This window comes from Apium graveolens, chromosome 8, assembly GCF_009905375.1.
Source record: "Apium graveolens cultivar Ventura chromosome 8, ASM990537v1, whole genome shotgun sequence".
NCBI lineage: Eukaryota > Viridiplantae > Streptophyta > Magnoliopsida > Apiales > Apiaceae > Apium > Apium graveolens.
In genome coordinates this window covers 12,294,474-12,309,686 of record NC_133654.1, presented here as the reverse complement: position 1 = coordinate 12,309,686, position 15,213 = coordinate 12,294,474, and the positions used below count along the sequence as shown (strand labels likewise).

The window sequence follows — 15,213 nt, the reverse complement described above, 5'->3', positions numbered from 1 at the left end:
GTAAGTGAATCAGAACCATAGATTAAGTAAAAATTTCCTGATTTTAAACAGGAACCTTCCATACCAATAACCAATAAAGAGAAAGTTGACAAGAACAGAATAACATGCCTTGTGTATTTTCCCATTCTTCAAGTGGTACCGAATACCAGACCAATTGATAGACTGAGAAAAATGAGAACGCAGCGCGGAAAAGGGCCCAATTATAAGAAGCAAGTGAAAGTGAAGGCGCCTCTGGAGATAACATGTTACATAGCTGAACTTCTATTCTTGTCAAGTTCCATATTGAAAGTAGTTCTACAACAGTACACAATGCTTGGAGCCCAACCCACAATCTTGGGAAAATATATATTTAAAACATAAATAGATAATAGAGTACATTTGAAAATATATATTGCCAAAAATATCATGTATCTTGTCCAAGTCTAAGCACTAGCAGCTGCCATTGTTAATCCATTTTACATTTCTATACATATAATAGTACGACAGAAACTGAGTTGCAGTTTTATTAAATGTGGTGATTTTAAGTATTCACTTACGTGTTTCACTTGTAATCGTAATGTCATTTCTGGTTGGTTAACGAGATCTGAAATGTTTGACTATATACTATGTTGCAAAAGGTATTGAATGCACAAGTAGCGGATGATATTAATTCACATCATATACATTTACTGCAGGCTTACCGCACTGCAACTATATAAATCTCTCTTTGAGTTCATCACCTCTGCAGTCTGCATCCGGAATCACAAAATTTACTTCAGAGGATAGACTTAAGTCACATGATTGAACAAATTGCTGAGACTAGGCAACGCCTGTTTGCTGAGGTTTTATGATCGTTACCTTTAGTATCACTATATGTTATGGTACTTGCAATCTGTAACTCCCATGAACTGATACAATTTTGTTAGGCAACTGGTTTTTATCTACTATGATCTTTAAGTTGCAATTTAGCAACTATGTGTATCATGATTTATTATATTTAGAGTTAATTACATTATTCTCAATTCCTATGACAATACTTTGTTAGTGCTAGATAATAGTAATCTGATGACACCCGTTTTGCAGGGTCACCTAAATGAGAATTTTAGTGCGCTGGAAAACTTTGGACAAAGAAATAATTTGGAGTTCTATACCCGGGAAACTCTGAACTTATTTTTGAGAGAACATGGAACGTGCTCACAGAAATGGAGCAAGAACTGTGAGTTCTCTATATATGAGAATAGTTGTCAAATTTCACTATATTTAAAAGTTATAATTTAAATTTCTCTGACAGTGATAACATATTTTGATCTTTCGCAGAAAGAAAACTCCTATTGATGTTCATCCGGTCTTGCTATTAAATTCTCAGCTCAAACAGCACTGCATCAGGTGGGAGACTAGGTGGTTGACAATAAAATTAATATGATTTTTTCCTGCAATAGTTTTAAATTCTCATTTGACATCATAGTCAGTTCTTCTGAACAGTTAAAGGTGTTAAAATTAAATGTCTGAAATTATGCACAAATCTTAAAATTTAATGGGCATTGGTTAATTATCACATGTTTTTAAGATTTTCAACTGTTTCAGTCATTGTAAAGTTCTTGTTAATATACTCTAATTGCAATTTTGTAGCTTGGTGCTGCTAAAGTGCAATCTAAGGTGATGGAATTTCAAAATCCGATAATAAATGAATTGGGACATCACATGGGATATAGGAATGATCGGCAGAGATATGACCTATCACAAACTAGACCAAAAATGGCAAGTATAACATGCTTGTGTGAGATGTTATACTTTTATGATTAATAAGTGTCTCATGCAGTAAACAAAAGAGTTATAAGTGCCTCATAGTTGATGAGTAGTACTAATTATTAGGGGGTTTGATCACTTTATCTAATTTCTTTTGTGGCATGTTCCATATCCTTAAAAAATTCCATACTTTTTTAAAGAATTCAGAAGTGGATAATATATCTTAATGAACAGTCGACTAACTCATTCGCTGATGTAAGTAGTCTTCTGGAAGCTTTAAGAGAAATGATGTTTGAGCGTGAATGGTTCAAGAACAGAATAGAGCTGTATTTTAGGGTAAGCCTTCATCCCATTCCCAGTCTTATTACATATATGTTTTAGGATACTAATTTCCAAATTTTCTGATATATTGCAGATGAAAGTTTTGGATCCACCTTCTGTAATTGACGACAACCCAGGGTTCAGGGTTCTGGTCGTGTCATTAGTTAGTGTGACATTCAATTACTAGAGGCATCTCCTGAACTACATCTATCAGAAAGAAGTGAAAGCTTATTATCTGTGTTTCCCTTTTAAACATCTGAACTCCAAAGCTTCGGCTGTCAAGTAACACATAAACACTGTGATATAGGCGGAACGACATTCCCGCCATTTTCTGATACTGCTAAAGCAATTTTTATTTTATTACATTCCCGCCATTTTCTGATAATGCTAAAGCAATTTTTATTTTATTTTATGTCTGATGGTTATAAACAGAAAGAATGATAACACATAAGACATCTATACACTTATATAGGTCAATTAAGTGTAAAAAATATTTTATTTTTTAAAAATAATATTTTTTAGAATAAAAATTAAAATGTATCCCTAAAATTTATTTTAGACCTATATTTTTTATATTTTTATTCTTTTATTCCCTCCATGTATATAATAAAAATGTGCAACTGTGTCTTTCTCAGTCTGGTCAAGTTTGTGCGAGTTGAAGTTAACCTACGGCTCTCACTCTCTTCTAAACTCAGAGTATTTTTGAGAGAGAGTAAATAAAATCAAAGTTGTTTAGCATTACTATTAACATGCCCCTGTATTCATTTTACTATTATCAAATTTTGTTCATTCAAATTATATTTTGGCTACCACCAAATTATATATACATGATATTGTTATATATATCCAGGTGTTTGCAAAATTATGTCAATTTATGTTAAAACTCTTTCAGTTGCATTATTGTGTCAATTGTGAAAATACTTTGGGAATAGCCAAAAAACAAATAGCCAATTTAAAATACAAATAGCCAAAAAACGTGAAAAGATACTTTGGGGATTTAATTAGGGTTAATGGAGAATTGGGGATAGGTAATTCATCAGCAAATTGGTTGGATCGAAAGCTTATTTGACCATCATCAAGGTATATATATATATATTTAGGGCTTCACCGAATCATTCATCACATACTAGTGATAAACCCTAATTATTTTATTATCATACAGATGGGGTTATACCATGTGAACATACGGATTCATCACAGCGGGAAGTTTACTACAAATGATGGAGTAAGATATTATAAAGGAGGTAAAGTTGAATACATTTACGATCAAGATTTAGATGGAATCACTCTTGATGTATGTCATAAATTTGTAAGTACTCATCTTGGCTATAAGGATTATAAAATTTATTGGAACAAGGAAGGTTCTTCACTTGATTGTTGCACTATATTGTGGAAGGATGATATTGTAGGAGAGATGAATGCATATGCTTTGAAATTTGGTATTGCTATTATATATGTTGATCAAGCTTGTGAGATTGGTACTAATGATCTTGAAATTGATGGTAATGAGAAGGAAATTGATGATAGTCATAGTGATAACAGTGAGAGTGAATGGTATTAGAGTGATGAAGAGTATAGTGGAAATGAAAGTGATAAAGACGAGGAGTTTCTTGAAATTATAGAGAAGAAAAAACAAGTAACTAAGGCTAAAAAATCCAAATAAAGATGAAAATGAGAGCTTAGATGATGATTTGCATGTTCCATTAAGTACTTTGCTCAATAAAAAAGATAAGAAAGATTCAACAAAAAGAAAAAAAGTAGACTTGAGAAAAGACACTAAATGGGAGAGTGACCATGATAGTGATAGCTTTAGAATTCCTTCTAAAGAGTCATCAGACTCTAGTGATTATGATGAAGAATCATCTAAGTCTGTGCGGAGAGAAAAATGACCATCATATGTTGCATTTAATCCTGAAACCCCAATGAAGTATATTGAATTTGAGCCTGGATTATTGTTTACTAGTGTATCAGTCTTGAAGCATGCTATGATTGACTATGTTGTAGAGCAAAAGAGAGATATTTGGTTTTCTAAGAATGATTTGCAAAGGGTCCAGGCTAAGTGTAGAGGGAACAAGGTGAACCAGGTGCATGAATAAAGTTAGGAAAGAAAGGGGTCATAATGACTTGTAGTAGGTGCCTTATGTTTGGTCACAACAAAGCCAGTTGCAAAACATGCGAGGAAGAAGTAAAAAAAAGACAGAGGGAAATAGCCGAGACAAAGAAGGCTCAAGCTGAGGCAGCAAGGGCACAAGCTGCAGAGGTAATTTATCTTGTTTGTACCTGTCTTTTTTTTTCTTTCATTCACTAATAATTTTTGTTGCTTATTGAATTTGCAGAAAAAGAAGAAGGTGACAAGTCAAAAAAAGGAAGCCAAAAGCGGAAGGCACAAATGAATCCCAACAATCAAAGAAAAAGAGAGGAAGGCCTCCAAAGGCGACGAATTTTCAAGTATTACCACCAGCTCCTCCATTGCCCCAACAAGGTGTTGGTGTTTTTAAGTCTGACCAAGATGGTTTCTTTTACTTCTCAACAACTAAGGAAATAATAAAAGTATCTTCACAGCCTGTTAGAGGGGACTCAAGATCATCAAAATCAGAAGTGATGAAGCACAGCTCAAGCTAACCTTGAAGAAATCTGAAAATCAGAAGTGATAAAAGTCCTGGATTTTAGAGTTTAAATTCTTGTATGCTAAATAGTTATTACTTCTTTTGGATGCTAATTTATGACAATGGTTGGATGACAATTTATGATAGTAGTTGACTGCTCAGTTATGAGTACTTCTGGATATTTATTTATGATGGTTTTGGAGTAAAGATCTTGGTATTTCAGTTTCACTGTAAGTGTCAAATGGTAGTGTTAAACATACACCGAGTTTTCAATTCATTTGATAATATGTTACAAGTTAACTCATTAAAAACCAACTCACATTCATAGGTTCTTTTACAAACACAACTTCATTACAAATGCAAGAAAAACAACTGAAAATCCAAATCTGAACCACGTTAAGTGGCTAATTTCTGCATCTTTTAACTTCAGCTTTAGTTCCATTTCTGTAGACTCCATCTTCTTCAATGCTTGGAGCTCACCAATTCTTGCCTCCAACACAACTATCTTACATGTTAGTTCTTCATTATTCGACCATTAATCATCATCGTGCCATTTAAAGTAGCCAAAATATTTCTCTTTCACCTTATAAAATGGACACCCAAAAAACTTTCTTCCTTTACTGTATGGTTTTTGAGATGTCCACATCGGACATTCATAACCACATTTGCAGATTTCTGATGTAGAAGATGCCCTCGAGTTTCTTGTGCTACCAACATCCGATTTCATCTCAAATTACTTTTCTCAATTGTTATGTAATAATATGTATGAACCCTAATCCTCAATTCAAGTGCAATATATATATATATAAGTCTTATGTATTATGCAAGTAACGGTAAGAAAACAATCATGTACAAATCATGTGAGACTAATATCACACGTATTAATAACTGAGAATCCACCTAATTTTTATTTTCTTTTTTAATTTGACACATCAGCAACGACTAACGTTGAAAATCTAATGGATGGACATATATCAGAAATATTTAAAAGTATAAGGATCGTAAAATATTATTTTGTAGTTCAGAGATCTTAACCAAAAACAATATAAAATTAAAGGACGAAAGAATTGATTTTCCTTTTTTTTTCTTTTTGTAGTTTCATTTTTATTTAATAATTTTTATATTTTAAATTTCATTTCTCTCTTGACGAGAGTGTTTTTTTTTTGTTGCTAAATTGCGATTTTATAGAGAAAAATATACAAGGGATTCACCATATGATCTATGACAGGCCATAGAAAAGACTATCTATAACAAATCTCTGGGAGAGATTAGAGATAGAAAGTAATAAATACAACCTAACAGCAGCAATTATAAGCGAACAAAATTGTCTAAATCAGTCCTATTACAGATAAAAGAACTATACCAACCAGAAGCACTAAGTCTAGCTTTGACATCGAGGACAATCCCTTGCAGGAGCTTTGATGGGCCAAAAATACCCTTATCATGCACCCTCGCATTCCTTTCCCTCCAAATGTGATAACAATAAACCTGTACATAGCAGAGAGCAATGGTTCCTTTCTGCTTATCCTCCAGCTCAGTTAAGCTAACCAGGAATTCAACCCAAGAATGATAAGAAACCGGGAAGTCAAAAACCCTAAATATTTGCATCAAGATCCAGTTACTGTACGTACAGTGAAGAAACAAGTGACTAATAGTCTCTCTACCCAGGATACAGAAAAAGCACTGGTGAGTACTAGAAAGACCAAATCTATGAAGTCGAGCCAAAGTACTGATCCGATTTAGACAAGTGAGCCACTAGTGATGAGCATTTCTGTATAGAGGACCAGATATGCCATGTTTTGATCTTAGAAACAAGAGTGTTTATTATTTTCATGATCATAAACAAGTGTTATATTTGTAATATTGATTATTAACAAATCATATTAAATTATTATTATGGTTGATTTTTTAGAATATATTTGATAAATAAGATTAATTACAAGAAAATAAGGTTAAATACAACTGTACCAATATAAAAGGATCAAATTCACGACTAATTTATGGGAATGTCAATGTTATAATAAATGGTAAAAGTTATATAAATTATAAAAGTCATGGACTAGAAAAATATCTATCAATATCTACCTAATAAATGTGGGTACAATTCTTAACGTGTGCTCAAATAATATTTATCAATATTGCAGCTAAAGTAGATGCCAAAGCATATATCTTGGGTATTATCTTTCATATAATAAGCCTATATATATAATAAATTTGTTGTCGATTTGTTTGGCACCGTGAAAAATTACATTTTGATGTCTTATAATTTTAGAGACACATTCTCTCTTTAAGTATATCAGAATAATAAATAGAAAAGAAAGTGAATAATCGGAAAAACATGAAAAAAGTTTCAATAATCCATTACTTATAATTATAGATTTTCGTTTTAAAAACATTATTCCCACTTTTGAGATGATAGGGAGAGAAAGAAAAAAAAATAATTTTCTTTTTCTTAGATTGGGGAACACAAAATTAATATTAGTACGAAGAAACCTCTCCCATAGACAAAACCCTGAGAGTGGGCCGTCATTCATAACTATCATTCATCCTTCACCATCCTCTCCTTCCATCAAATTCACATCGGTCCCATCCATCCTCTCATCTCGTTTCCTCCATTTCTAAATCTTTAATTTCCGTTATAATAGTTTTCAATAAAATCGAGATCTAAATCCTTTTGAGTGTGATCGTACCCATCTTTTTGGGTTGTTGATTCGTTGTCATGTTGCATTAAGAATGATTTATATGGTGTATTGGGAGATCCGCTTCAAATATGGAATTGGGGTACTTATCGCGAGAGCTCGCCTCTCACAACAAAGGATTGTTCAATATATGAGGCATCTGTACCCCAACCTCAGTTGGTGTAACTGATGGATATGAACACTGGTCTATCACCGGTTTTTTATGTGCGTAGGTCAATTGTGATTCCACTATTTTCAGTGATAGTGGTGTCGACTGGATTGCTCGGGAAACTTTTGTAATCATTTTTATTATCAAGAATATTTATATTCTATCTGTTAAGCAATCTGAAAATAAAACGGCTATTTGTTTAGCTCGGTTTTTGTTTCACAATCATATTGTAGTTGTCAGTTTGGGATTTGTCCCGACTGTGTTCTTATGTTTTATGTTCAATAAAATTTTATTGTTCATCAAAAAAAACCTCCCCCGTACAAGAAGCCAGCACTAGATAAGTGAAATAAACTTTTAACCTAAATAAGCTAGGTTGTAAATTTGTCTTAGCCAAACATGCAATATCTCTGGTGTCTCCACTATAGTCTTGCCTTCTTTTAATTGAGTTTCTTACAAAATATTAAAATCTAATTAGATTCTTTAGTTGATCACATAATTTAACCCAATAAAATAAATATCTAATAAAATTAATATATTTATATGTAGTTCATAAAATAATAATTATTATTAAAATAATAATAACATGACATTTCCACCATTTTCTAATATGAGAACAATATCGGCCTGAGCTAAAATTGCTGCTAAAAACATATGATCTTGGTTAGTATTTTTTGTATTATAGCCTTATCTATTGTCCATCTATTTGTCATCCTAAAACATACCAATTTTGATGTTTCACAGGCTTGGCAACAGTCTTCCCCCACCAGAAGATCGGGTCAAATTTGCTGAAAAAGCTGCATGTATAGTCCCAACTACTGCATTTAGCGATGAACTGTCAATTAACCTATGGCTCTTAGCCTCTTACAATTAATAAGGTTCCTCTTGATTTTCCTCTATCTCAAGGGAGCTTCTGTTCTTCAAACCTCTGTTAAGTAATTTGTAATAGTAAATCCAGGTTTTGTATTCTGAATTTGGAACTTTTAAATAAAATGTGAATTTGAAATAATCATAGCCAATCTCCCTCTTACCTATCTCTTGTATGGCTTGTATATTTTGGTAATCAATTTGTGACCCTTAGCATTTTCGATACCAATTTTATCATATGTGTTGGTTCAGCTAAAAATTAGATAAGTGTTGGACATGAATGAAATATGTTTTGGAATTTGTTCATTCAAATTATATTTATTTTTTCCTACTTCCAAATAATATATGCAAGATATTGTTGTTTTGTTTGCAAAAGTGTTCATTTACATGAAGAATTTACATAAAATAGTATTAGTGAATGATCATCTCTAATGGTCGTTTAGACTTACACATCTCCAATACACTACTATCATCAATAATTCTCCAATGCAAGCCTTCCACACATCTTGAAAGCCTGCTTTAATCACATCTTAAATGGTTATTATTGTCCAAAATTAGTAAGGACTAGAATCAAAATTACTAATATATTGGAGGATACTATGTAGAATGTATTGACAAGCTTCATTTAGTAAGTTAGCCAACTCATGTTTTTTTTGTAACTGATAAAAAGATTAGGGGCTACCATTATCCCCCTCATGGTCGGTTACACGAGTTTTTTTAAAATATTTTTTTTAATATTTTAAATAAAATATTAAAATCAATTTTTAATATTTCACGCCATCTCACCCTTCATTCTTTCACGCCATCTTTTTATCAATTTTTTTAATAAAATCAAGATTTTTTTAAATGAAATCTTGTTAAGTACCTTGTTATCAAGGTTGTTATGTGCATATCATTTTGGGATGTTAATATCTTGTTTTGATGTTTTTGTGTGTCCAGGTTCGGTATTTTTTTTGAGAAGAATTTCTATGGTATTTTGGGAAATCTGTAAATCTCGCATCAAATCTAAGACGGTGGTAGATATTGCAAGAGTTTACCCTTCACAATAAAAAAATTATTATTAATTCTAAACATTGGGCTACAGATGATGCTTATGTGAAGGTCGATTGTAAATGCTATTAGTTTCACGACTAATGTAGGTTGGATTGCTCGAGATATCATTGTAACACTTTTTAAATCAAAGAATTTACGTATTGTAGATGTTAAGCGATTTGAAAACAAAATAATCATTTGTTTATGTTGTTTTTTATTTCACAATCAGATTGTATTTGACATTTCAGAGCTTTGTTCCGGCTGTATTTTAATGTTTTAATAAAATTTTCGCTTGTTCGTCAAAAAATAAATTTAAATTAATTTTTTATAAAAGTTTGAATATTTTAGCGATAAAAGCAAGGGAAATTTCACCGTGAAGAATTTATTCAACGATCTTAATTTTGATGAATAAAATATTGTTTTGATTATGTTTTTATTATCATACATGTGCAGTAATATTGTTTCATTGCAAAATTATATAAAATTATAGTTTTAAGTGATTTTTGAATACATTTCGATAAATATCAATAACGTATTCCCGGTACAATATTAATTTTTAACTCTTTTTTAGAAAATTTTGTAAATTTTAGCATTAAAAGCTAGAGAAATTTTACAATAAGGGATCTATTCAATGATCCTAACTTTGATAAATAATTTAATTAATCTGATCATGTTTTAATTAAATTTTAGTTTATTTTCTAAAATCATCCTTCTTTATAATACATGAGTTAAAAATATTATTGAGTTAACCAATCACATATTTTCTATTAAATCTTAATCAATGGAATGTCACATCTAAAAAATAGACCAGTTCGATTACAAATTTACTATTTTCATACATAGCGTTCGTCTCTTATAAAATCCGAGTCTAACTAAGTATGCAGTTAACCAATCAGAAAATTTTGACCAATAAAAAAGAACTTAGAAATTTTAGACCAGTAAGAATTATCTTAAATTTCCTTATTTACCATTCTCATCCAATGATATTAATCATAATTAGTTAATAACCATAATTAGTTAATGATTCTAATTTAAATATAGTAGTATAAAAATTTATCTAGTTACGTTGGATTTTATTTCATCTCTATCTTGAGTTCTAAATATCATATTTTGACAAATTTACAACCCACTCGAAACTCACAAAATTCTCTTTAATTTAGTGATGGTTTAAATATTATTAACTAACAAATAGTATCCCAAAATTAAAGAGAAAAGACATTACGAATTTTGCATTAAGCATTTAGTTATTATTTAGAATACCCACTTATTTTTTGTTTAAATCATGAAAATCTAGAATTCCGTTTTAGATCGAACAATTGTCATATATTATTTTAGAAACTTTGATGGTCCTTTGAAAGAGTTGAGGAAATAAATAATCAAATTGGCGTTGGAACAAAGAAAATAATTAATTTTCTTAGCAATTTTTCAATTGAATTTATTTGATTTTATTTTTGTTTTAACGTGAATTTCAAAAAATCAGATTTTACAGCACACACGAATCTCCTAAAATAATATATATATATATATAGGGTCTTACTCAAATGAGAACCCTATTATTATGAGATATGAGATCTAATCCTATGCACTCATTCAAATACAACATATTCATCACTCACCGTTTATTTAATATTTAATATTTATAATTCATCTTCTATCTAATTCAACCAACCATCAACCACCACCACCTTCAGTGACAACCATTTTCGACCACCATCACCTCCGGCGACCACCAGAAAATCACAACCGTCAAACATAAAATCACCACAGTCAAATCAAAAATCACCACCTGAAAAAAAAATCACCACCAGAAATTGATAAATCACTGCCGGAAACTAGAAATCACCACGTTCATCCACTTTCTTCCCATTAGATTCGGTCACGATCACCAACTCCAACAAAAATCATCACCACAACCACCATACTACAACTCTGTCTGGCCATGCACCGACCACCAAAATCAAAAAAATCACCATCGTCGAAGAAAAATTAATAAAATCAAACACATAGTCCTGTAAATCAAACTATCATGATCATCAAACCACAATCATATATCTCTGTCTTTGACTAATCATTGCTTTCGACTAGAAAATTACCGGATATTAAACTGGTTCAACCAAATCCTCAGATCTGAATTGAAAATCACCAAATCGCCTCCATTTTGAAACTCGAACAGAGTTTTAATGGCGTCTCTATCACCTAATGGATCCCTGCACGTCAATCTCTTCATATGGAACGTAGTCGACAATTTAACTGAAGCACCTAATCTGAATCTTGGATTATGAGACATTTGCAATTCGAGGCTGATTTTAAGGATGATTAGATATGTTGAGGATGGCGTAGATGTGTCTTCGAAGTTTCAGGTGGCGTAGTGGTAAAGGATGGCATTGGAGTTGAAGGAGATTATAGAGGCAGGATGAGGGGTGGTGCGGAGGAAGAGGGGCGAGAGAGAAAGAGGTATGGTGTTTTACCGACAACGGTGGCAGCCGATTTTTCCGGCAATGATGGCAACCGGTGGTCGGTGGCAGAGGCTGGTAGGGAAGGAGGTGAGGTGGTAAGGAAGGATGTGGTTAGATGATAGAGATTAAAAGTAAAAAACAGAACTTAAAATATAAATGTATGGATAAGATTTAATCAATATATATATAAAATGTGTGGATAAGATTGGATCTCATATCTCATAATAGTGGGGGTTCTCATTTGAGTAACTCCCCATATATATATATATTAAGTGATGATTTACAAAATAGCATACACAGAAAATTACATGTATTTCCTCTCATACTTTGATTAGTCATGTTTCTTTTAATTTTTATTTTGACTATATCATTTGTTAGATAAATAAGATTTTGACGAATTTATAACATACATGAACCTCACAAAATAATATTTAATTAAGGTATGGTTTAAAAATTGTTATATAGCTAAAATTATTCAGAAACTGAAGTGAAAACAAAGTTACGAAATTTGCATTAAGTATTTGTTTATATATAGAAAATCTACTTCTTTTTTATTTAAATCATGAAAATAAAAATATTTCTTTAATTTAGAGCCTACACTTATCATCTCTTTATTTCAAGATCTAACGGTCCTTTGAGATATTTAAACAAAAAAAGTATTTATAGGTTTTCATTTTAATTTTATTTTGATTTTATCTTGAGTTCTAGTATTCAAAATTTGGCAATTTTACAGCCACGCAAAACTCACAAAATGATCTTTAATTTACAAATCATCACTATATATAGATTACCATATAAGTCAAAATCACAAGAGTCGATGAAAATTAAAAATAAATCACGCTTGTGGAAATAAAACAAAAATAAAAAAGACAACTTGGAAAAAACAAAACCCTTTATTCACAAAAATATGCATTGATGAAGAATCGATGTAAACATAAATAGATATGAAAAATGAGTATAGTAAAAAGTATATAAAATAAAGAAGTAACAAACAAAATTCAGTTTTCAAAAGTTCGTCAAATAGACGAAGATCGATAAAAAAGAAATATATATATTATTATATGTGTAGTATCTAAAATTAGTGGTAGAACTTAAAAGTAATATTAAAAATGAGTAATTGAGACTACTTTTAAAAGTGCAATCTTTTAAAAAAAATTTAATCGATTATCTATGGAACATATAGACAAATATTACACAATTTATCTAAAAAAGATAATAATAAGTAATTTACCCCATAAATAATAAATTTTACAGCCTTATAATACATTGTATTATTTTATAATTTGCATACCTAACTTTAAGTAATAAAAAAAATATTTTGCACTTTATAAAATGGAGAAATTGGTAATTTTAAGGGTTTTTTTAAAAAATATTTCTTTCTTTTTATTTGTCACATTTGACTTTTGACTAGTCAAATTGACCAAAGTTTGAATAAAATTTATTAATATTTTGTAAATTAATATGTTAGAAGAAATTGATGATATCAGTATATAAACTATCAGAGTTTATTATCAGTATTTGATATCAGGATTTACTAAAGGTGACGTCATAAGTATCTGTCTATCAGTATTTGATGATCAGCATTTGATGATCAGTACTCAGTCACATCAGTAGATATCAAAGAAGAAAAGGGATTGCAGAATTTAAGATGGTGAAGAACTTTACTTACAGAAGCAATCATACATAGATATGTATTAGGATTCCTTATTGTAATAGAATATGATTCCTTATTGATTGTGTAACTGTGCACTATATAAGCACATATTAGGTTTACACGATAGGTGTAACAAATTATTATATCTTTTATATAATTCATCTTTTTGAGAGGGTACTTTTGTTACCGTTTGTATCTGATTAATATAAAAACTATTGATTATGTTAAGCTTTATCGAATTGTTTGCATAAACAGTATTCACCCCCCTCTACAGTTGTATTACGGACCTAACAATTGGCAGACAAAGAACCACAACAGAATCGACCATCCCCAGCTCTACCACAGATTTACAATAATATGAGTAGGTATAAGGCTATCATGGTTCCAATCCTAAAGATACATGAATATCCAATTTGGAAGGTTAAGATGTCCATGTGTTTGGAAGGTACATATCCTGAATATCTAAGCAGGATTCAATGCAGGAATATAATAAACATCATTTATATATTTCTTTTCACCTTTCTTTGACATGATCGTGACAGTACCTTTTCCTTTCACCGGAATCTTTGACGAGTCACCAAAAGTAACTTCTCTGCTGATGGTGTCGTCTATCTCCGTGAATAATTCCTTGTGACCAGTCATGTGATTACTGGCCCCTGAGTCAAGATACCAAACATTTTTTCTTGCTTTCCTCGTCTCCTTTATAAGTGAGGAACATAGCAGTGCCAACATCTTTGTCTTCTTTTGCTGCTGCAAAATGACTTCTTTCTTCCACCTTTGGTGCTCTACACTCATAACTGAAGTGACCAAATTTATTACAATTATAACATTGAAATTGAGACTTGTCACCTCGTTGTTGAAATCCGCCTCTTCCACGACCTCTGAAATTTTGACTACGACCAGATGGTTGATAACCTTCAGAATTCCGGCCTCCGTTGAAAGGTTGCCTTTCACGTCCTCGTCCACCACGGTAGCCACCTCTATAGTCACCTCTGCCACGTACAGAACTGCTACTGCCAGAACTGTCACTAATGGATACTTTACTTTGCAATGCCTTCTCCAAATGGCTTGCATCATCATACTGGTTCATACGCTGCTCGTGGGCTTGAAGAGAACCTATGAGCTCGTCAATGGAAATTGTAGATAGATCTTTTGACTTCTCGATAGAAGTAACAACATAATCAAATTTTCTTGTCAACGAACGGAGCAACTTTTCCATGACCCGAACATCATCAAGACTTTCCTCATTTCTTTTCAAATCATTTGTCACCATTTTCAAACGCGTAACAAATTCACCAATATTTTCGGAACTCTTCATCATCAAATTTTCGAACTCCCCACATAGCACTTAGAGCCGAACCTTTTTGACTTTCTCGACACCCTGAAATGATTTCTGCAGAATCTCCCACGCGTCTTTCGCCATTTTTGCATTTGAATTTTTTTCAAAGGTTGATTCATCAACTCCTTGAATAATTATATGTAACGCTTTTTTATCATTTTTCCGGGTCTCTTTCAAAATCATCTTCTCAGCATTTGACAGGGCTGCTTCAGCGGCTGCATCTGTGGGATCATCATACCCGCTTTCGATAATATCCCAATTATTGTAGGAACCGAGTAATACCTTCATTTGAATACTCCAGTTCCCGTAATTTGTACTCGTCAATTTTGGAATATTTGGTTGCACCATCATCTCCATTTTTCACGAACG

At 31.7% G+C, this 15,213-nt stretch overlaps 1 protein-coding gene across 1 annotated transcript; it reads right to left on the bottom strand.

Moving 5' to 3' along the window:
* Positions 1-13,967: 13,967 nt before the first annotated feature.
* On the bottom strand, positions 13,968-14,778 carry LOC141679295 (uncharacterized). The gene is made up of 2 exons (XM_074485796.1): positions 14,355-14,778; positions 13,968-14,161 (listed from the first exon to the last, which is right to left on the bottom strand). The coding sequence occupies exons 1-2, from the start codon at positions 14,776-14,778 to the stop codon at positions 13,968-13,970; spliced, it is 618 nt and encodes a 205-aa protein (XP_074341897.1).
* Between the last annotated feature and the right edge of the window lie 435 nt (positions 14,779-15,213).

What these genes read in the sequence shown, in the direction of transcription:
- LOC141679295 (XM_074485796.1), bottom strand. Translation starts at nt 14,778, where the DNA reads ATGGTGACAAATGATTTGAAAAGAAATGAGGAAAGTCTTGATGATGTT. An exon ending in AGGCGGATTTCAACAACGAG is followed by an intron (nt 14,162 to 14,354) that starts GTGACAAGTCTC and finishes ATCTTGACTCAG; the next exon opens with GGGCCAGTAATCACATGACT.